Source organism: Mobula birostris, chromosome 4, assembly GCF_030028105.1.
Source record: "Mobula birostris isolate sMobBir1 chromosome 4, sMobBir1.hap1, whole genome shotgun sequence".
In the NCBI taxonomy this organism is placed as follows: domain Eukaryota; kingdom Metazoa; phylum Chordata; class Chondrichthyes; order Myliobatiformes; family Myliobatidae; genus Mobula; species Mobula birostris.
The window spans coordinates 174,718,947-174,742,185 of NC_092373.1; the positions used below are offsets into that span (position 1 = coordinate 174,718,947).

The following is a 23,239-nucleotide window of genomic DNA, read 5'->3' on the forward strand; positions in this document are numbered from 1 at the left end:
CTACCACAGCAGCTCAGGTCGGGATATCCTGTGGTGAGAGACTCTGACAGTACTTCCCAAGACCATGACCTCTACCAAAAAGATGGATACGGGCAACAGGTGCAAGGAACACCATCTCCTGCAAATGCCCTCTGCTGACACACTAGGCTGACCTGGAAATCAATCACAGAGTTGAAACTGTAGGCACCTTCACCAGAGAGACTACTTTGTTCAAGAAGGCAATTCACCACTACCTTCACAAGGGCAGAAAGAGATGGGGAATACATGCTGGCTTCTGAGAATATATATAAGAAAAGATTAACTGTCACTAACCTTAAGAGTGGTTTTATTTATTTTAAATGACAGGCCTTTCCACCAACCAATGGAGTTGAACTATAACACTCACCAAGGCACCTGATAATGAGATATAACTGATCGATATCAGAATCTCCAGGGAAAAGCGGCTCTCCTGTCAACATCTCTGTCACCAGGCAACCCACGGCCCAAACATCCACTGATCTGGGGACAACAAAATGTACTTGCATTACACCATTAAACAGCAAGTGCAGATTATGTGATAGCTAAACGATTGCGATCCTCAGTTCATTACGGACTGATGAGCAGGGAAAGCATACTAAACCAGAACAGAACTCTTACCAGTCACAAACTGTACTGTACTGGCTTTGCAAGGGTAGTAACACGTGGGGTGGGGCATGATGAGACACTTCTTTCTGCCACAACTGCCCAGTGGACCCCTTGTGGTAACGTCGACCCCTTTCACATACCCCAGCATGAGAAGCAGGCTCCACAGCTGAGGGATGATGTGAAGCTACTGGTATTCAATTTCTGGGATTTGTTGCAACCACAGCTCATCAGAACATTATATCCATGCAGGGAAATGGGCAAAATTCTCACAGGGTTCGACAAGGAGAGCATTTCTTCCAGCTGAGGATACTAGGGGCAGGGTCACAATCCCAGAGTAAAGATGCGTGAGAGTGAGGTGAGGAGAAATTGCTTCACTCAGGTGAACGTTTGAAATCCACAGGCTCAGTCACTGTTCATCACAATCAAGGTGGAGTTTTGTCGATTTTCTCGGCAGGCGATCACTAAAGGCGCGGAGCTGGGACGGAGGTGGTTTTTAAATCAAAGTCATGAGTCAGACAGCATGGATACAGGCTGGCCAAGTTTTCCACCTACACTTTCCCACTTGCCCATGTTTGCTGCATATCCAATAAACCTTTCCCGTAATACCTTTCTATGAATCTGTCCGATTTCTTTTGAATATAAGGTTACCTACCTCTACCACTACCTCTGGCATCTCATTCCAAATATCCACCATCCTCTATGTGGAAAAATTGCTCCTCAGATCCCCTTTAAATCTTTCCACTCTCGGCTTAAACCTGTGCCCTCTAGTTTTAGATCCTCCTATCCCTATTGTTACGTACCTCGTAACTGGGTTGCCAAACCAGCAGAAATGGATCACTCAGTTGGAGTCTGGATTACTAGAACTAAGAAAGTTTTATTAAAGAAACAAGCAACACAGTACTCCAATCAAAAGGATAATAAATGCAACAGTTCAGCAATGATAAACACACATGTGCACAGAATTAAGATAACAGGATCAATCAAGCTCGAGCGTTGTCTAGGGGTAAATGACCAGTTTCAAAGTGACGCAAAGTTCAGTTCAATTTAGTTCAGTTCAATTCGCAGACAGTGGGGGGAAGGAGAGAGAGAGCAAAACGAATGAATATTCAAACTGCTTCCACACACAGACCTTCGCAGTCAGCTTTCGTGCGAGCCCTTTGTGATGTCATCTGAGGTCACCAACCGTGACCCCTCCGTTTCCAGATACGATCGTTTCTCTGCGGTGAACTTGGCACCCAGGCAAGGGTGGACGCACACCAGGTTCCCGCCGATCGTGCCTTTCCACCCTGTGCGTCTATGGCCTGTCCCGCGACCAGCCGTCCAAAACTTCCCAACGACTTGTGAGAGATGCACCGCTTCCAGGGTCTCGTTACCTCGGGGTGTCGTGTGTGTCTTGCCTTAGCGAACCTGTCCCTTTTTATCCCCCTGCTGGGGTATCGCCTGTCCATCACTTCAATCAGTTCAGGGTTCAAAGGGGGAGCCGATCTTGACAGCTCTCCTTCCGTTACTCTCTCCCGTCCCTTCATTAACATCTCCAAATGCTGCTTCATTGTTTTCCTTATCTCTCTCTCCTGAAGACAGGTGGCAGACCAACTGCTGATCCCACTGGTGCCAGCACAGGACAGCTAACATCTTAATCTATGTGTATTCTCGTCACACTATCAAAGCACTAATTTATCTACGATCCCTTGTGATTTTATAAACTTCAATGCATCACCCATTAGCATCCTTCGCTGCAAGGAAAACATACATAACTCAGGCCCTCCAGTTCAAGAAATATCTTCATAAATCTTTTCTGCATCATCGCCAGCCCAATCATATGCTTCCTATGCTGGCAATCAAGATCGCACTCAATACTCCAAGTACTGTATGTTCTCACCAGTGACATGTCCACCTGTAATATGATGTCCCAACTCCTCTACTCATGTCAATGGAAGCACTGATATTCACTGCCAACCACAATATCGTGACAATCCTGCAGCCCGCCCTCTCGAAAGGACATCATGGCCCTGGCACAGGTGCAGAGGAGGAGCTCAGATAATGATCTTCCAAACTAATGTACAAAATATAGGAACCTTGCAGAAAGGTAGTGGAAAATGTGACATTCCTATAATTTTATTTTGAAAGAAACAAGACCTTTTGCATCATTAAGTGGGACAGCTGCAATGGGGAGATATCCTGTTGTCAGAGTATTAATACTTTATGGAGTCATAGAGCAAAGAACCCAAGACCAATCTAGTCCATTCCAAACCTGGTGTTCTGCCTAATTCCATCTAGTCTTCCAACCCCTCTCATCCATGTATCCATCCAAACTTTTCTTATATGTTACAAGTGAATAACGCATCTGCCACCTCATTCCACACTCGGACCACGCTGGGTGAAGAAGTTCCCATTCAGGCTCCCTAAACCTGCGACCTCTAGACCCAGTCTCACCCAACCTGAAGGGGAAAAGCCTGCTATTCACCCTATCCATACCCCTCATAATTCTGTTACTTCTATAAGATCTCCACTCACTCTTCTCTGCCCCAGGGAATACAGTCCGACTTCCAATGAACCTTCATCCCCACTCAATAACCTCCAGTTGAAGGGTCAGTGCGTTCAGTAAGCGATGATCCAATTCAGGAAGTGGTAGAGTGAAAGCCGAGAACTGCCAGGGATCAGAATAAAGGGACACAATTTTCATGTTGGAGTTGTTCGCTCAGGGAGACGAACCAAAAAAACTGAGTGTTTGCTTCTCAACAGCTGCTGTTCAAATTGATTCATTTTTCACTAATAACCTTTACATTCTACGGTGATTTATCCACCATCAACATCCTGGGGTCAATAAAAATCAAAAAAACAAATTCAGGTTCTGGAGATCTGAACTAAAACCAGCAAGTGCTGAAAATACCCAGCAGGTCAGACAGCACTTGTGGAGAGAGAAACATGTAATGTTTAGAGTTTGATGTCCTTTCTCTGCATCATTTGGTTCTGATGAAGCGACCCTGACCTGTAACATTAACTGCTTCTCTCTCCATGAACGCTGCCAGATCCGCTGTGCGTGTCCACCATTTTCTGTCAACCTCCTGTGGGGTGGGGGTGGGGTCACGATTGACAAGGACTGGCCACAGGAAGACTGTGATTATAAGAACATGCCAGAGGCTGGGGACCCTATGACAAACAACTCACCTCCTGACACCCCCTCCCCATGCCTTCCCACCATTTACAGAGCACATCAGGAACGAAGCAGTATCACACACAGAGGGGTGGGAAAGGAGAAACTCTCTTCCACCACTCCTCATCTGTGAGTCGATCAAGAGCTCCCGATCTGAGTCTGACGGGAAGAGTCCAGAGCTGCGACAAAGGCAAAATAAGAGAGTCCGGGATCCAAGGGCCCAGTGTCAACATGAAGAGACATCTCTTTAAAACTGTGCTGAAGAGAAATTTCTGCAGCCAGGGGGTGATGAATCTGTGGATTTTGTTGCCACAGAGGGCAGTGGAGGCCAAGTGAGATCTCACATGGAGTATTGTGCACTGTTCTGGTTACCTGCCTTTAGGAAGGATGCCATAAAGATGAAAAGGCTGTAGAAAAGATTCAGAAGGATGTTATCAAGATTGGAAGGCAGAGATTAATGTTATTTATTGGAAAAGGGGCTAATGATAATGAGGAGGAGGAGAATTGGGATGAAAAAAAAATCAGCCATGATTGAATGGTGGAGCAGAATAGATGGGTGAAATGGCCTAATTTTGCTCCTATATATTATAAAGAGCAGCCATACTGAGCACACAGCCCCACCGGAAAGGTAGAAAGGGACAGAGGTTTGAATAGCCTCCCCCAGCTCCTGAATCATAATGCGTACTTGCCATACGTGGAGTCTCCCACTAGGAGTTCCGGTGCGCGGTACCAACGGGTCGCTACGTACTCGGTGTGTGCCTCCCCTGGGGCTGCCAGGGTACGGGCAAAGCCGAAGTCACACAGTTTGAGCACGCTGCGTTCAGACACCAGGATGTTCTCCAGCTTGATGTCACGGTGAATGATCTGAAAGAAAACTTACAACAAAGTGACAAGGCAACAGCCTCCAGTCCCGACTCCATTCTGTCCCCGGCCCTCTCCGGTGAAGGGCGATAAAACTATGTTAAATATACACGTTACACACACTAACTGGGCACCCTGTACAGACACCCAGATGCAACCAGGTTACAAAAGGGACCATGAGGAAGAGTGGCAGAGAAGGAGGGACTGATCAAAGGCTCCCTCATGGACTCATCCTGTGTGATTCTGTCCGGTATGGCTAATGCACTGTGTCAGCATGGAATCAAATCTAGCTGTCATGTAGAAAGCATATGGTAGGAATAAATGGGTCCTGCTCAGGCTGGAGGGATGCAGTGAGTGGAGGATCACAGGGATCGTTTCCTGGTCCTCAGCTGGTTCCTATTTACATTAATGATCTGTAGGAGGGAATGAAATGCAAAGTTTCCAAGTTGGCTGGCGAATGTGGATTACGGAGCTGCTTCTCTAAATAAAAAAGGTGAAAAGGCATGCGGATGAGGATAACTGTGATTCTGCAGTGGAATTTGATAACTCTCACATTTAAGGAAGGGTTTTGGAAAGGTGGATAATTACCTGAATGGAGAGAGACTACTGGTGAATGAAGTCCGGAGGGATCTAGGAGTTCTGGTGCAGTAATCACAAAAAAAAAGTTAGCAGTAGGTCCAACAGGTGGTTAAAGTGGAAAACAGCATATTGGACTTTATACAAAGAGGTCAGCATTTGAGAATAGGGAGGTTTTCTTATAATTGGTGTTCGCAGTTGGAATGTTGTGCACAGTTTTACCAAAAAATGGATATAGTAGCACTGGTAGAGGAAGCACAACAGGCTAATTCCTGGGGTGAGAGGATTGTTCTATCAAGAGATACTAGACAGTTTGGGTCTGTACTTTTTGGAGTTTAGAAGAATGAGGGGCAACTTAATTCAAATACAAGATCTTAAGGAAGCTTGAAGATGTCGGAATGTCATTATTTGAGATAGCGAGTTTTATAGAATACAAACTTGCCCTTCAGTGACCAAGATAGCTATCCAAACTAGTCCTATTTGCCTCGATTTAGCCCATTTCCTTCTGAACCGTTCCTGTCCATCTACTTGTTTAAATGTCTTTAAAACATTGTCATTTCTCCCGCTTCTACCACCTCATCTGGCAGTTTGTTCCATATTTCCACCACCGTATGTGTGGAAGTTGTCTCCCTCAGGTCCCCTTGAAAACCTTCCCTCTCACCTTAAATCTGTGCCCTCTAGTTTTCGATTTCCATACCCTGGAGAAAACTCTGTGACCGTTTACCCGCATGATTTTATATATGTCTATAAGGTCACACCTTCACCTCCTGAGCTCCAGGGAAAAAGTCCCAGCCTATCCAGACTCCTTCATCTCCTTCACCTTCATCACTGTCCTCAATAGGCTCCTGGGAGCACTTTTTTTTTTATCAGGGCCTCTGAAGCTGTAAGGCAACTATTCTACCAGCACTGGCTCCACTTGTGGTCTGTCTGGGTGGCAAGACTTGAGCCATTTTGAAATCCTCACAGTCTCAGTGTTCTGCAACCCTACTGCTGAGTATCAGAGAAGGCACCAAAACCAGAGTTCAGCTCACAGCTGGCCAGATGTAGTAACAAAGGCTCCCCAATTCATTTAATTCAGCAATAAGATCAGGGAAACATGAATGACTGGGGATAGAAATAACCCTTAATATTCATGATGAACATTTAATAAGCTCAATTCCAAAATTTAGCTCCTGGTGACAGAGTAACAAATTTCTGAAATAGGACACGGGCTGTTCCCAAGTAATAATGAGTTCTGTTGTACAGATGTCTACAAGGCGATTTTAGCCGGCCTGTGGTGTAATGGCATCAGCACCGGACTTGGAGGCAAATTGTCCGGGTTCAAAACCAACCAGCTCTTTGCATGCCTTCTATTCGTATTGGGTTGAGTGTCAAGTTAGCAACTCAACCTTGTAAAAAAGAACAGAAAATTGCTGTGGAAACAGCGGAAAATGCCGCCTGACGCCCCACAAGGTGCAAAAAGGTACAACAACATCAATCTTGTCTATAAATCAGATAAAACATGAAAATCACTTGACATGGCAGCCTAGCTTAGTTCCATGGTTTTGTAATGAATGACATCGAAAGCAATAAGACAGATAAGATCAATTCCTTACAAGAAGCGAGAGGGAGTATGATGGACAGATGAAGCCCATCTAGGACTCATACCAGCAAATGGTATGAATGTAAAATCAATACGAAGACACTAGGGAGTGTAATAGAACAGAGGGACCCAGGGTTACAAGTCACAGGTTGACAGAGTGTTGAAAAAGGCATTTAGCATGCTAGCCTTCATTAGTCAGGGCACTGAGATTAGGAGTTGGTACATTGTGTCGCAGTGATAAAAGTCATTGATGAGACCACACGGAGTATTATGTACAGTTTTGGTCACCCTGTTGTAGGAAAGATGTGGTTAAACTAGAAAGAGTGCAGAGAAGATTTAGGGTTGCGACTGCACAGGATCAGAAGAAGCTACAGAAAGCTGAGAACTCGGGCACCTCTATCATGGGCGCTAGACTCCACAGCATGGATGACACCTTCAAAAAAACAATGCCTTTAAAAGACAGCATCCATCATTAAGAGCCCTATCACCCAGGACATGCCCTCTTCTCATTGCTACCATCAAGGAGGTGGTGAAGGTGTTTGAAGCGATATTTAATATTTCAGAAACAGCTTCTTCTCTTTCGCCATCAGATTTCTAAATGGACAATGAACCCATATACACTACTCAATTTCTTTTGCCCTCTTATTGCACTGCTTATTTAATTTATTTTGTTAAATATATTTCCTATTGTACATTTGTAATTTATAGTTTTTATATCATTATGTATTGCACTGTACTGCTGCCACAAAACAATAAATTTCATGACATAGGCCAGTAATCTTAAACTGGATTCCGATTCTAATTCTAATTCTTGAGGGGCTGGATTATAAGGAGCGATTTGCCGGGCTAGATCTTTATTCCTTGGAACACAGATGACCTTTTAGAAATGTTTAAAATCATCAGAGGCATTGATAAGGTGGATGGTAACAGTCTTTACTCCAGGGTAGGGGAGTCCAAAGATTGGGGGGGGGGGAGATGACATAGATTTACGCTGAAAAGGGAAAGATTTAAAAGGGACTTGGGGGTCAATATTTCCATAGAGGGTGGTGAATATATGGAACGAGCTGTCAGAGAAAACATTTGGGGTAGTTCAAAGATCAAATTTCAAAGTAAATTTATTATCAAAGTATGTGTAAGTCACCCTGAAATTCGTTTGCTTGCAGGCATTCATGGTAGATGTAAAGAAGCACAATAGAATCAATGAAAAACTACACACAAAGACAGACAACCAACCAGTGTGCAACAGGCAACAAACTGTGCAAATACAAATGAAAAATAATAAATAAATAGATGAATAATATTGAGAAGCTGATCTGTCGAGTCTTTGAAAGTGAGTCCACAGGTTTTGGAATCAGTTCAGTGTTAAGGCGAGTGAAGTTATCCACTCTGGTTCAGGAACCTGTTGGTTGAAGGCTGATACCTGTCCAATAGTACAATAGTACCATTTAAGAAGCACCTGAACAGGTACGTGCAAAGGCAGGGTTTGTGTGATATGAAAATTGGACTGGCCGGGAAGGTGCTGTGGTCTGCATGGATTTGTTAGGCTGAAGGGCCTGTACTGGTGCTGTATTGTTCTATGATTCACCTTTGTTACCCCTCTCCCTCTCTTCCTTATACTTTCCTCTATACTCACAGTCCAGACGAAGAGCCTCGACCCAAAACGTCGATCATCTCTCTGCCTCCGCAAATGTTACTCAAGCTACTGAGTTATTCTAGCAGTTCGTTTCCACCCCCCCTCCCCACAGCATCTGCAGACTCTTGTGTCTTAAGGTCATTAGCTGAGTGGGGAAGTGTGCATTGCATTAATTAGCTAAAGAATTAACAAATTGCCCTGAGATATTTGTCATTTGAAACTACTAGTGCAAACAACAGCCATTGTACCTAACTAACTAATCCCAGTTACTATTACTTGGTCTGGAGCTAGCCATTCCTTTGAGTCAAGTGCTCATCCAATTCTTCTTCAATGGTGTGCGAGTCTCTGCCTCCACCACCCCTCAAAGTAGTGCATTCTAGATTCCAACCACCCTCTGGGGGGAATCATTCCCCCTCAGAACCCCTCTAAACATCTCACCTTAAATTGTACCCTCTTCTCTTAAGACACCCCAAACATAAGGAAAAGATTCTGACCATACACTCGATCTACTCCCCCTTAAGTTTATACATGTTGGTCAGGGCACCCCTCAGCTTCCTTCAGTCCGAGGAACACAGCCCAGCCTATCCAGTCTCTCCTTAGTGACCAGCGTAGTTTCAAAGGTGTTTCCTGATGCCAGTCACAAACAAGAGAAAATCTGCAGATGCTGGAAATCCAAGCAACACACACATGAAATGCTCGAGCAACTCAGCAGGCCAGGTGGCGTCTACGGAAAGGAGTACAGTCAACATTTCAGGCTGAGACCCTTCGGCAGGACTGGAGAAAAAGTGCTGAGGAGTAGATTTTAAAGGTGGGGGGGAGGGGAAACACAAGGTGATTGGTGAAACCTGAAGGGGGAGGGGTGAAGTAAAGACTTGGGTAGTTGATTGGTGAATGAGATACAGGGCAGTAGAAGGAGGAGTCTGATAGGAGAGGACAGAAGGCCATGGAAGAAAGAAAAGGGGGGAGGTGATGGGCGGGCAAGAAGAGAAGGTGAGAGAGAAAAGGAGATGGAGAATGGTGAAGTTGGGGGGGGGCGGGGGCAGCATTACCGGAAGCTGGAGAAATTGATGTTGATGCCATCAGGTTGGAGGCTACCCAGACAGAATACAAGGTGTTGTCCTGGTGCCATTGTTGGGAGGGTAGGTCGGACTCACGTTGTGGCTGTGACAGAAGGCCAAGCCCCGCAGGATTTGAAACAGGTAGCTCCTGACTCTGCTGTAGTCAAGCCCTTTGGGAAACTGCTCCAAGTCATCCAGGAGCGTGCGGTCCATGTACTCAAAGACCAGGAACCAGCGACCTTTCTTCTTGAAGACTTCCAGCAGACTGACCAGGTTCTCGTGTCGAAGCCGCTGTTAAAAACAAGAAGAATGGTTGTCCCAGGTGTTACTGCAATCCCAAGCTACCTATCAAACAGGCTATTGGCAAAGTTAGCAATTGTCCTCACACAGTCAGGCAGCGGGCCAGTTTTTATAGATAAAAGCAAGTCTTGGGAGAGAGTGAGACCTGGGACCTTGGTGAGTTCCACAGAGACTGAGACCCTGGTGAGACCTAAGGGAGCAGGGGAATCTGTGTTCAGATTTGGGTTGATTTGTTTCTATGTGGATATCCTTCCTTTCAAACACATTCAAATCAGGTTAAATATTTTTGCTAACTGGCACAAAGACCTGTGCTCCTTCCTTTGAAAGGAGAAGGTCCTGTGGATAACCTGGAAGAGGTTGCTACAGCTTCCAGAGTTTCAGGAGTGGAGTGAAGATGGGAACAGAGAGCAAGAGGAATGTGGGACTTGCCACAGATGGAGGGGTCAAGGAGTGCAGTGGGGTTGGGTTTAAAGGGAAGCTGGAGAGAGAAAGAGAGATGGAGAGAAGGAATGGTTGACATTCATGCTTAATAAGGTTTTCAACCCCAAAACACTAACCCTGTTTCTCCCTGCACAGGTGCAGTCTGAATCCATCTAGTACTCCCAGCATTCATTGTTTTTATTTTAGGTTTCCAGCATCTGCAGTGCTTTTGGGGAGGTACGGAGAGAAGTGGGAAGAGGTCAGAGTGAGGTGGGAATGCCAGCACAGAGTGACGGGTCTACTGGCCTACATCAGGCATGTGTAAAAAAAATCTTCACAGGAAGCAGCCCTCGCCCCACCACGTCACTCAAGCACATCAAGTACACAGGCAGACGTACATTTCTTTATCTCAGCAGGAACCTGAAAACATGACTCTGAGCCAAAGCAATGGGCAAGCTGCATTCCACAGCAAGCTCAGACTTGTCTGGTCACCCAAGGACTTCGTAAACATAGGATTCAAATCAAAAACACATTAACCAGTAGTTCACAGTGAGCAAGGTGCCAAGACCAGCGGAGGGAAGCCACTGGAGAATAATCACATAATCATTGTTAACAGAACAAAAGATAATTTAAACATATCTAGTACTTTTTCCATTTTTATATTAATTTGCAATTTTAATCAAAAAGTGATTCTGCAGAGGCCATTCACTCCATTGAGCCAGTGACCACTCTTTGAAGGAGTTCCCAGCGAGTCCTCTGCCCATTCTCTCCCACAGTCCCACACTTTGTTCTCAACAATTTCTCTTGGCGCTTCCCACTTATTATTTATTTGTTTATTTTTTTTAATTGTTATTTGTTTTTTTTTGTATTTGCAGTTTGTCATCTTTTGTGTTGGGCACGTGGCCAAGTGGTTAAGGTGTTCATCTAGTGATTTGAAGGTCGCTAGTTCGAGCCTCAGCTGTGGCAGCGTGTTTGTGTCCTTGAGCAAGGCACTTAATCACACATTGCTCTGGTGTCTGTGCGAGGAGTGGCGTCCCACACAGACTTCCAATCTGCGCCTTGTAAGGCATGAAAATGCCCAACGCAGGCCTCTCACGGTCTGAGTCGACGTTCCCCTCCCGCCTTTTGCACATTGGTTGTTTGTCAGTCTGTTTTATTGCAGTTTTCATTGATTCTAATGTATTTCTTTGTGCTGCCGTGAATATCTGCAGGAAAATAAAGCTCAGGGTAGTATATGGTGATGTACTGAAAATGTACTTTGATAATAAACTCACTTTGAACTTCGAAGATGCTTTGCCTTTTCAGCAGGTACATTCCTGATGTCCACCACACTGACTAAACCCACTCTCCTTCCCTTACCTCCTTCTGGAGTTATCAACCTCCTGGTTATAATCTCCCCTTTACACTTCTACTTTTCACTTATTCATCTTTGTGAATGAATTATTATGGCAAAAGTCAGCGTTTCTTGCCCATCTTTAGTCACCCTGAGGAGGTGGAGGTGAAAGGAAAATTATTTTCAAATTTGTTCTGTGTTGTTCTTTTCTTATTCAGCTCAGGGTATTTGCATATGCATTCACAAACTAAGGAGACATTGCACACACATTAAACCACAAGATAATACTCTATTGGGACTAGCATAAATGCAATACAGAAAGAAAAAATAATAAGTGTCTACGGTAGTAGCAGTACAGAAATCAAAATAACACTTGTCATCCACTAAACATGCCAATCTCTGCCATGTCAGAGGGGGCCACTGATCCAACAATCTTCCACACAGCCCGTTTCCCCCCTCTCTCAAACTCTAACTCAGACTTGAAGCACTTTTCCCTATCTTAGCACTAACACAGCCATAACCTAACCTGAGACAAAACTCTCCCACTTGCATAAAGAAAGTGCCCTTTTTTATACCCTTCAAAACCTGTTACACAAGTATTTTCCCATCCCATGGTGGTACCATTTGCACCCCCTCATCTCTTACCATGCCAGGTAACATTTTTCACCATTTCCCAGTTATGACTGTAGACTTGTACTTGCTTGACTTTCTCAAAAACATTGCTGTGTACTGTTCCAATTGCACTTTCTCAAAACAATGCCACTCCAAGCTAACACCAATTTATCTTACAGACTTCCATGATATTTTAGCATATACCAAGGAGGAGTCACATTTAACTCTTTCCTTACAGGAGGTAAGCTGCCTTCATGAACTGCTATAATCCCTCTGGTGAAGGCACTCCCATGGTGCTGTCGCAGAAGGCGTTAGACCAGTGGTTCCCGAAGTAGGCAGTAATTTGGGTGGTGGCAGTTTCTAAGGGGGTAATAAAGATAAAGGGGCGGTGGGGGGGCACTCGATAGGAGGAGGCCAGCTGAGGAATTACAGGCCTAATTTTAGAAATTAATGACTTATTATAAACATTTCATCCCCAGTACCTCATAAATGATTATAATGATCATGTAATCCTCAACTCCTGATAACCTACTGTTTTCTTAGACTTTGCTCAAAGCATGATAGTGTTGCTGAAAAGCAACGTGACACCTCTGCACTTGGCATATCATGAAAAATCTGGTCTGAAGTCATCGCGTTATTTCCACACTCAGTCCGCACATTGTTGCCATTCACAACTGAACTACAGTGTTATCTAGTACCACCCCCATGCTCTAGTCGCACAGTGACACAGACCCTGTGAATTAGGGCATGGCATTTAGAACCTGCTCTTTCGAATGGTCTTGACCACATTTCTCTAACCCACGACCCAACTGAGATATCGCTGCCCCACTTTTTGCATCTTCAGGTAAAACATTTATTCATCCACTTTATTGAAAGCAGTGCTGGAAGTTGCTCTGTTCTGATTCTATCTCATTGAAATTACTTTGGTCAAGCCAGCTCCTGTCCACAGGCATCCCTGCCACTTAAGGCACGGTTCAGGACAGATCTGTTGTTTCACTTAACCTTGTGGTTAGTCATACAGTCATCCCTCAATATGTAACAAAACAGGTATAATTTGGGCGTCTGGCCTTTGGAACAGACACCAGTCTTGAGTTTTCAAAGTGATTCCCCAAGATGAGATGCGTTGCCTTCATAAATATGTAATTCTGTAAATTTACTTGACTATATTTCAAATGTTAAAGTTAAGTTCAAGTTACGTTTAATTATCATTCAATCATTCACAAATACAGCCAAACAAAACAGCGTTCTCCTGGGGCAAAGTGAAAAACATACACAGCACAAGGCATAAAGGCATACTCAGCACATTCAAGATGACAAGCATACATACAGTCACACAAAAAGCGTATAGCCCAAGTCTCTAAGTGACATGTCCCACAAATTGATGCTGCATGGCAAGAAGAAAAAAAGAGTTCCTGGCAGTCTACAGACAAGTGCACCAGTGCACACAATCCAGCTTGTCATTCCAATGATTGAACACTGGAGGGCAGCACCAATGGGAGAGAATAGCCCTCAACTGAGCATGGATACCACGCAACACTGATTCTGGTGTCTCCTCTCCTGGACCCAGCAACAGGCAAGCCTGCAACTTAACGGCTAGTTCTCGCGACAACCAAGCCACGCAGCTCCTCTGCCGCTTGTCACTCAACAAATAAGGGAAACGGGCCTGTGGCAACTTAAATTATCAGTGTCCAATAGTGTTTATGATTGAAACATCCGAGACGATCACCCGTCATTACACTGCATGCCATCTTTGTGCACCAACTCCGATGCCCTCCTGTAGCAGGCAGCAACACGGTCTGCACAAAGTCCAACTCTAACGAGCAGCTCACTGATGGGGTAGAGCTGCAGTACCTGATGTTCTTAAATTGCGGCATTGTATTGCAATCATAAAAAAGACAAAAACACCTTTGTAACACACAAAATGCTGGAGGATTTCCAGCATCTGCAGATTTTCTCTAATTAGTTCATCCCTGAGAGGCCGCTGTGTCCAAGCGTGCCATCATCTACCAGAAGACAGGTGATTAAAACAACTGAAACAATAGTCAATCATTTATTGTTCTCTCTGTTTAAGACGTATAAAACATTGTGTCCAGACAGTGAACTCCTCTCAGATTCTCTGTCACCTGGAGGTTTGCTGCGTGCATAAAGACGTCAGTATTTCCCAGTTACAGCTTCCGTGAGGCTCAGTTTTAGTCAGTCACACCAACCACCAATTATTCGATTATGATTATGAGGACACGCAGTCCTCTTTTATTGTCATTTAGTAATGCATGCATTAAGAAATGATACAATGTTTTTCCAGAATGATATCACAGAAACACCTGACAAACCGACTTAAAAACTAACAAAAACCACATAATTATAACATATATTTACAACAGTGCAAAGCAATACCGCAATTTGATAAGAACAGACCATGGGCACGGTAAAAGTCTCAAAGCCTCTCGAAAGTCCCATCATCTCACACAGACGGTAAACCTCCAGCGCTGCCAACTTGCCGACGCAGCATACTGGAAGCATCCGACCGCAATCCGACTCCGTGTCCGTCCGAAAACTCCGAGCCTCCGACCAGCTCTCCGACACTGAGCACTATCTCTGCCAAGCGCTTTGACCCTGGCCCCGGCTACAGGCAATAGGCAAAGCCGAGGATTTGGGGCCTTCATCTCTGGAGACTCTCGATCGCACAGTAGCAGTGGCAGCGAAGCAGGCATTTCAGAAGTTACTGCAGGTCTTCCTCCGAGCTTCTTACAGCTGTCTCCATCAAATCCGGATTGTGCACGGCCCCCTAGTTACACATACGATATTAATTCGGAATGGCCACGCATGCTGTGTCACGTCGCCATCTTCTCCTCCCTCCTTTATTTATCTGTGTTAACTCCATTTGCTAGAATTTGGTTCATATTTCTCTATGCCTTAGCAATTAAAGTGATTGTCTAGGTATTTCTTGAATGTGAGAGTAGCTGGCTTCACCACCATATCTTGTAATCTCATCATATCCTGTGATTCCAATTCTCCAGTCAATGCCCACACTGAGTATATTATGCATGAATTTATTAGCTTTATGGCAATGAGATTTGAATAGTGTGAATTGTATTATTGTGTAACCAGAACACTGACTGAAAACTCACTAATATAAACTACTGGCCTAACTTGTCAACAGAATACAGCCCAAGAGTACAAAGCTCCCTGTCATCCCTGCACATCATGTCCATTGCCGCCAGGTTGATATTCAGTGGTGATCAATCAGAGAACAAAAGGCACTGCTTCCCAAGGATCAGCTTTGCTCACCATATACATTGATATGTATTAGGAATTTGCTGTGGTGTATTGGTGTGACATGCAACAAAAGCAACAACATTCAACCATTATAAAGAATAAAGAACTACATAAAATAAGCTAAAGGTTAAAGTACAGATACTGTCTGGAATAAGATGTTATAAATATGTAAATGCCAGCAGATATTTATATTAACAAGTGCAATCCTCTTTTACTGAATCTGACTTTCACTGGCTCACTTGCCTCTTTACTGAAACTATTAGTCTTTCAGTAACCTGCTCATGATTTTAACTAACTGCTCTGCTTTAGGAGTTCTGACATTTAAACATACACCTAGACATAAACTGCTTACAATTTAAGAGTTAAATTAATCTCTTATTGTTGGTTCCATCCAGATACCTCCATACCTGCTTTTACATAATCACTTTATCTCTAGGGATATGCACAGGTACATCAATAATTCTTTATATGCAGCTACAGACCACTAGTTCACCATTGCCTGGCTCAACAAATTCATTCCAGAAAGAAATCAAAGCAAAATTAAATTTTTGTTCCTTACGAACTTTCTATAAATGTAACTTTGTGGAATTGAATCCCACTTCTGGAATAGTAAGACTAGAATATTTTCTCTGCTTTAGTCTTTATCATCTTATACACCTTTATCAAGTCACCTCTCATCTTCCTTTGTTCTATAAAGAAAAACCACAGCTTGCTCAGCCTATTCACAGGAGCCATCTCCTCAACTCCAGGCAGCATCCTGGTAAATCTCCTCTGCACACTCTCCAAAGCTTCCACATCCTTTCTATAATGAGGTGACTATGCCCTGAACACCTTTAACCCTGTACTCTGTCCCCTTCATTTCACACTTTTCAAGGTTGAACTCCATCTGCCGCTTCTCAGCCCAGCTCTGCCTCCTGTGAGTGTCCTGTCGATGTTAATTATCTCCAAATCTGGTGTCAGGCACCCAGCAGAACAGAGGAGTGGGGCCATTTAACATCTCTCACACAGAGTCAGACAGAACTCCAACCCTGTTGCAGAGTAACACCAGTCCAGGGTACGAGCTCCAGTCCTGGACCGGAACTCCCACAGAACTCTCACCACAAACTCTTTTGCTACAGAAAGGAAGCAGGCAATGCTCACCTTTTGCCCATCAAGTTCATGCCAGCTCTCCGGGCATTCCTTACCAGTTCCAGTCCCCAAGTATTTCCCTGTAATCTGTTCTCCCTCACAGGTCCATAATCTACCCTCCAAATCTCCTGCCAGTCACCTATACTAGGGGCAAGTTACAGTGGCCACTTTAATTACCAACTCAAACATCTTTGGAAAGTTCAAGGAAACGAGAGCAGTGGGTGGAACCCCACGCAGTCACGGGAGAACATGTAAACTCCACACAGACAGCAGATGGTCAGGATTGAATCCAGGTAACTGGATCAGTGAAGCAGCAGTTCAATTGTATATGCTGAGTGACTGTGTCTATAGTACACCACTGCTTCCGCTCCTCCCACCTTCCTGCCCTCCTTTCCCCTCACCCAACCCCACGTGGACATTGTCCTTCCCCATTCAAGCTAATATTTATCCTATTTCACCTAAAGCCTGTGGGACAGAGAGACGTGGGGCTACAGGTACACATTTCCGTGAGAGTTGACACACGAGGCAGTGTGGTGAGGTGGTGTTTGGCACGCTTGCCTGCATCTACCATGGCACAGAGTGCAAGAGCTTGTCATCATGGGGTCGCTGTGCAGAAGACCACACGTGGAGGGGACAGTTCTGATCAGCAGACACTAGGAAGCTGGAGAACAGACAGAAAAAAAAGAGTCAAAAGTATGTTGCCAAGACTGAAGATTTTAAATTATAAGGCGAGACTGGATAGGCTGGGACTGTTTTCCCTGCAGTATAACTCTATGGAGCATTCAGTAGTTACACATGGTCAGTGAGGAATTACAGGCCTACTTCTGTGTATGTTCATGACTTGAGGATGAGCTGTGGTGCCCGGGCTGGAGTCAGTACCACCCCCAGTGTTCGGTCCGCAGAAGACAAGCTGTATTGCAGTCAACTGCAGATTTCTGCGGCGTTCACGGACTGGGTCTTGACTTTTTTTTTGCATGGCTGTATTTAACATGTGCTTGCTATTTTGTATGTTCGATGTGTGCTTTGTGTTGCGTGTGACTGTTGGTGCTGTGTATTGCACGCTGGCCCCAGAGTAACACTGTCTCATTTGGCTATATTCATGGGTATTCATGCATGGTTGAATGACCATTAAACTTGAATTGAATTGAATGATGGATGATGTAATGCTGAAAGCATGTTTTAATGTGAAGGGTCTCCATTAAACACAAAGGAAGCAGAATGAAATGAATTATTGAGATCACCGACTCACAGTGATCCTCGTTCACCAAACTGTAGAGCAAAATTGTAGAGAAAGATGACATGTCAGAGTAATACAACAAAGGAAGTACTGCCAATATTACTAATAGGAAATAAAATTTAGATGATGAGTCAACTTACTGAACATTTTCTCAGTTTGCCTCCCAACAGGTGCTGCCCTGACCTGCTGAGTATTTGTTTTTATGATATGGAAACGTATAGGTTTAATTTCTTCAGGAGGAAAAAGATGCAGGTTTAGATGGAGATCTCCACCTGAATAGTTGACTGTCCATTTCATTGCACAGATGCTGCCTGACCCACTCATCCAGCAGCTTGTTTCTTGTTTCAGATTCCAGCATTGGGATTCTCGTATGTGTCAAACAGAGAAATAAAATTATCTGGGAATATATCCCTGGTAAGCACATCATCAACTGTCATTGAAATTTATCCCACTGCCCACTCAACTTTTAAAACTCTAAACAAGTATTTTCTGAAAATTGAGAAACCAGTAAATCTTCTGCTGAGGGATTTTGTTCAGTTAACGACAGAGAGTCAACGGGTAGCAACTCAGGATACAATTGATGTGCTGGTCTTTGCAAGGTGTGTTGAAAGTAAGGAAGCCACGCTAATGTACAGGGCTTGGTGATACCATGCAGAAAGTAAGTTGGGAAGTGTTGATCCTTTATTTGAAGGAAGGTTGACTGGTCTCAGAGTCAGTAAATCACAGGTTGGTTCACAAATTTGGCCCCCATGAAGCAGGGGAGATGGTTACACCCTGCAGTTTAGTAAAATAAAAAAAATCACATTGTTGTTCCCTTGAACCAGCTCAAGACTGTTTAATGTACTGATGTGATGAAATAGATGGCATGCAAAACAAACATTTGCACTGTACCTCAGCTTGTAACAAGAATAAACCAATTTACCTATTTATCAAATACAAGATAAGATGCAGTATTCAGAGAGGAACTGACAGAGTGGATGCAGAGAGTCCAGATTCAGGGAGACACGAGATGCTCAGCAGGTAAGGCAGCATCTATGGAGGAAGAAGATGTTTCCACATTCCTCCAGCATTTTAGACACTAGACACTAGAATACTACAGCACAGTACAGGCTTTTTGGCCCTCGGTGTTGTGCCAACCCATATATTCCTTAAAAAATGTACTAAACCCACACTACCCCGCAACGCTCTATTTTTTTTTCATCCATGCGCCTGTCCAAGAGGCTCTTAAATACCCCTAAAGTTTTAGCCTCCACCACCATCCCTGGCAAGTCATTCCAGGCACCCACAACCCTCTGTGTAAAAAACTTATCCGATGTCTCCCCTAAACTTCCCTCCCTTGACTTTGCACATTTGCCCTCTGGTGATTGCTATTCGTGCCCTGAGAAACAGGTACTGGCTATCCACCCTATCTATGCCTCTCATAAACTTGTAGACCTCTATCAAGTCTCCTCTCATCCTTCTACACTCCAAAGAGAAAATTCCCAGCTCTGCTAACCTTGCCTCATAAGACTGTTTTCCAATCCAGGCAACATCCTGGTAAATCTCTTCTGCACCCTCTCCATAGCTTCCACATCCTTCCTATAATGAGGTGACCAGAACTGAACACAATACTCTAAGTGTGGTCTCACCAGAGATTTGTCGAGTTGCAACATGACCTCTCTACTCTTGAACTCAATCCCCCTACTAATGAAGTCTAGCATCCCATATCTGGATTGAACTCCATCTGCCACTTTTCTGCCCAACTCTGCATCCTGTCTATATCCTCTTGTAACCTTCGACAACTTACAGCTCCATCCACAACTCCTCCAATCTTCGTGTCATCCGCAAACTTACTCACCCATCCTTTCGCCTCTTCATCCAGGTTATTTATAAAAATCACAAACAGCAGGGGTCCCAGGACAGATCCTTGTGGCACTCCACTAGCCACCGACCTCCAGGCAGAATACTTTCCTTCCACTACTACCCTCTGCTTTCTTCCCGTAAGCCAACTTTTTATCCAAACAGCCAAGGTTCCACTGATCCCATGCCTCATGACTTTCTGGATGAGTCTCTCATGGGGGACCTTGTCAAATGCCTTGCTAAAATCCATGTAGACCACAGCTACCGCCCTACCCTCATCAACTTCTTTTGTTACCTCTTCAAAAAACTCAATTAGGCTCGTGAGGCATGACCTTCCGTTCAGAAAGCCATGTTGACTATCCTTGAGTAGACTGTACTTCTCCAAGTGCTCGTAGATCCTATTCTTAAGAATCCTTTCCAATAATTTGCAGACCACTGACGTAAGACTCACTGGTCTATAATTCCCAGGATTCTCCCTGTTTCCTTTTTTAAACAAGGGAACTACATTTGCCATTCTCCAATCCTCCGGCACCTCCCCTGCAGCCAAAGAGGATTCAAAGATCATAGCTACTGCTCCAGCGATCTCTTCTCTCACTTCCCACAGCAACATGGGGTATATCACGTCCGGCCCTGGGGACTTTTCAATCTTGATGTTTTTAAGAAGATCCAACACTTTTTTTTTGGCGTGTGCCTGCGTGCGTGCATCCGTGATGATATCTTTTTACAAGGCGCGGGGGGGGGGGGGAGGAGAGGGGGGAGGAGAGGGGGGAGGAGAGGGGGGAGGAGAGGGGGGAGGAGAGGGGGGAGGAGAGGGGGGAGGAGAGGGGGGAGGAGAGACATGCCACTCCTCACACAGACATCTTGCAATATTTTCCCTTTATTTTACGAGGTTGAGTTGTGATCTCGACACTCAACCCAGCACGGATAGAAGGCATACGCGGGAGCAGACCCGACTGGTTTCGAACCCGGGAACCTCCGCTCCCGGGTCTGGCACTGATGTCATTGCGCCACAGCCGGCCCTCCAACACTTCTTCTTCCTTAATCTCCACATTGTCCAGCACACAGGCCTGTTCTATTTTGACCTCACCTTGATCAAGGTCCTTTTCACTTGTGAATACTGAAGCAAAATATTTATTTAGGACCTCCCCAACCTCCTCCGCCTCCAGGCACATGTTGCCTTCTTTATCCTTTACCAGACCCACCTTTATTCTTGTCATCCTTCTGTTCTTCACATACACATAGAATGCCTTGGGGTTCTCCTTAATCCTACATGCCAAGGCCTTCTCACGTCCCCTTCGAGCTCTCCTAAGTCCTTTCTTAAGCTCCTTCCAGGCTACCCTATATTTCTCATGAGCCCCTCCTGCTTCCTGCTTCTTATATCTAACATATGCTTCCTTCTTCCTCTTGACGAGTTGCCTCACGTGTTTTGTCAGCCACGGTTCCCTTTTCCTACTATTTTTTCCTTGTCTCAGTGGGACAAACCTATCCTGCACCCAGCACAAGTGATCCCTAGACTTCCTCCACATTACTTCTGTGCTTTCACCCTTGAACATCTGTTTCCAATTTACTCTCGCTAGTTCCTGCCTCATCCCTTCATAGTTAGCCCTTCCCCAGTTAAGCACTTTCCCATTTCGTCTGTTTTTATCCTTTTCCATAGCTATGCTGAAGCTAAGGGAGTTGTGGTCACTCTCACCAAAATGCTCCCCCACCAAGAGGTCTGCCACCTGACCAGGTTCATCACCCGACCAGGTTCATCACCCAGAACTAGATCCAGCATGGCCTCTCCTCTTGTTGGTCCGTCCACATACTGTGTCAGGAATCCTTCTTGAACACACCTGACAAATTCAGCCCCATCTATTCCCCTTGCAGTCAGGAGGTGCCAGTCAATATGAGGGAAGATGAAATCACCCATAACTACAACCCTGTATTTCCTGCACCATTCTAAAATCTGCCTGCTTACCTGCTCCTCGGTGTCCCGAGGTCTATTTGGGGACCTATAGACTACTCCCAGCACAGTGACTGATCCCTTCCTATTTCTGACTTCCACCCACACCGACTCAGTGGACACTCCCTCTGCAGTGTCCTCCATTTCTACAGCCGTGATACTATCCCTGACCAGTAATGCTACTCACCCCATTTTTCTACCTCCCATCCTATTCCTTTTAAAACACCTGAACCCCGGTACCTGCATCAGCCAATCCTGCCCTTCCTCCAGCCAAGTTTCAGTAACGGCCACAACATCGTAGTTCCACGTACTGATTCATGCTCTAAGTTCATCCCCTTTATTCCTAATACTCCAAGCGTTGAAATGGACACATTTCAACCCCTCTAACTGGCTACATTTATGTTTTGTCCCCTGCCTGTCCCTCCTCACCAACTCAGAACACATAGCATCGTGCCCTTGTCTTTCTACCCTCATCTCTGCACTCACATTCTGATTCCCATCCCCCTGCCAAACTAGTTTAAACCCTCCCCAACAGTTCTAGCAAACCTGCTCACCGGGATATTGGTCCCTTTCCAGTTCAGTTGCAGCCCGTCCTTTTTGTACAGGTCAGACCTTTCCCAGAAGAGATCCCAATGATCCAGAAATCTGAACCCCTGCCCCCTGCACCAACTCTTCAGCCACGCATTCATCTGCCATAACTTCCTGTTCCTACCCTCTGTCTCGTGGCACAGGCAGCAATTCCGAGATTTTGTGTGTGATAGCTCAGGTTAAGGGATGGATCATCACAATCTAGATGAGAAAAATCTCTGGAATTCTCCTCCCAAGAGCTCTGGATGCTGTCAGCCACTCAGGGCTGACATCCATAGATTATTGGAGTCACTGGATATGGAAGCAGAGAGGAAGGAGCAGATGGGGCAGAGATTCACGAACACAAGAGGTTCTGCAGATACTGAAAATCTTGAGGTACACACATGAAGTGCTGGAGGAATTCGGCAGGTAAAGCAGCATCTGGTGAAGAATAAGCAGTTGACATTTTGGGCCGAAGCCCTTCGTCAGGACTGGAATAGAAGGGGGAAGAAGCCAGAATAAGGTGGGGGAGTGGAAGGAGTACAAGCTGGCAGGTGATAGGTGAAATCAGGTAAGTGGGAAGGTGGGCGGGTGGGAAGGGATGAAGTAAGAAGCTGGGAAGTGATAGGTGGAAACAGTCAAGGACTGAAGAAGAAAGAATCTGATAGAAGATAGTAGAACATGAGAGAAAGAGAAGGGTGAGGAGGACCAGAGGGAGGTGAGGAAAAGAGAATGGGTAAGTGTGAGAGAGAATAGGGAATGGAAAGAGAGGGGAGGGAGAAATTACTGGAAGCTTGAGAAATCAATGTTCATGCCATCAGATTGAAGGCTATCCAGGTGTTGCTCTTCAAATCCAAGAGTGGCCTCATTGGGGCAGTAGATGAGGCCATGGATGGGGATATGATGGAATAGAAATAGGAAGTCGAATTGAAATGGGTGGTCACTGGAAATTTCCACCTTTGTACCAAATGGGGCAAAGGTGCTCGACGAAGTGGTCCCCCCCAGTGTCACCGATATAGAGGAGGCTGCTAGGATCTTATAGAGGAATAGAACAGGATGGAGGGGCCAAATAGCCTGGTCCTGCTTCTATCTCA

The 23,239-nt window shown here is 45.0% G+C and overlaps 1 protein-coding gene across 11 annotated transcripts in view; it reads right to left on the reverse strand.

Annotated features, from left to right (window-relative positions):
- The window catches only part of LOC140196770 (cyclin-dependent kinase-like 2), a 69,677-nt gene that overhangs the window by 40,860 nt on the left and 5,578 nt on the right, over positions 1 to 23,239 (reverse strand). For 8 of the 11 annotated variants that reach the window (XR_011885808.1, XM_072256525.1, XM_072256522.1 and 5 more), the window contains 3 exons: positions 9,585 to 9,779; positions 4,464 to 4,642; positions 386 to 498 (listed from right to left, as the gene is read on the reverse strand). Coding sequence is in view for 10 of the 11 variants with exons in the window: in XM_072256525.1 (XP_072112626.1) it covers positions 386 to 498; positions 4,464 to 4,642; positions 9,585 to 9,779 (487 nt within the window). In the remaining variant the exon portion in view is untranslated. Of the gene's footprint in view, positions 1 to 385; positions 499 to 4,463; positions 4,643 to 9,584; positions 9,780 to 17,934; positions 18,022 to 23,239 lie in introns of those variants that run through there. The other 3 variants (XM_072256527.1, XM_072256523.1, XM_072256521.1) reach the window with 3 other exon arrangements.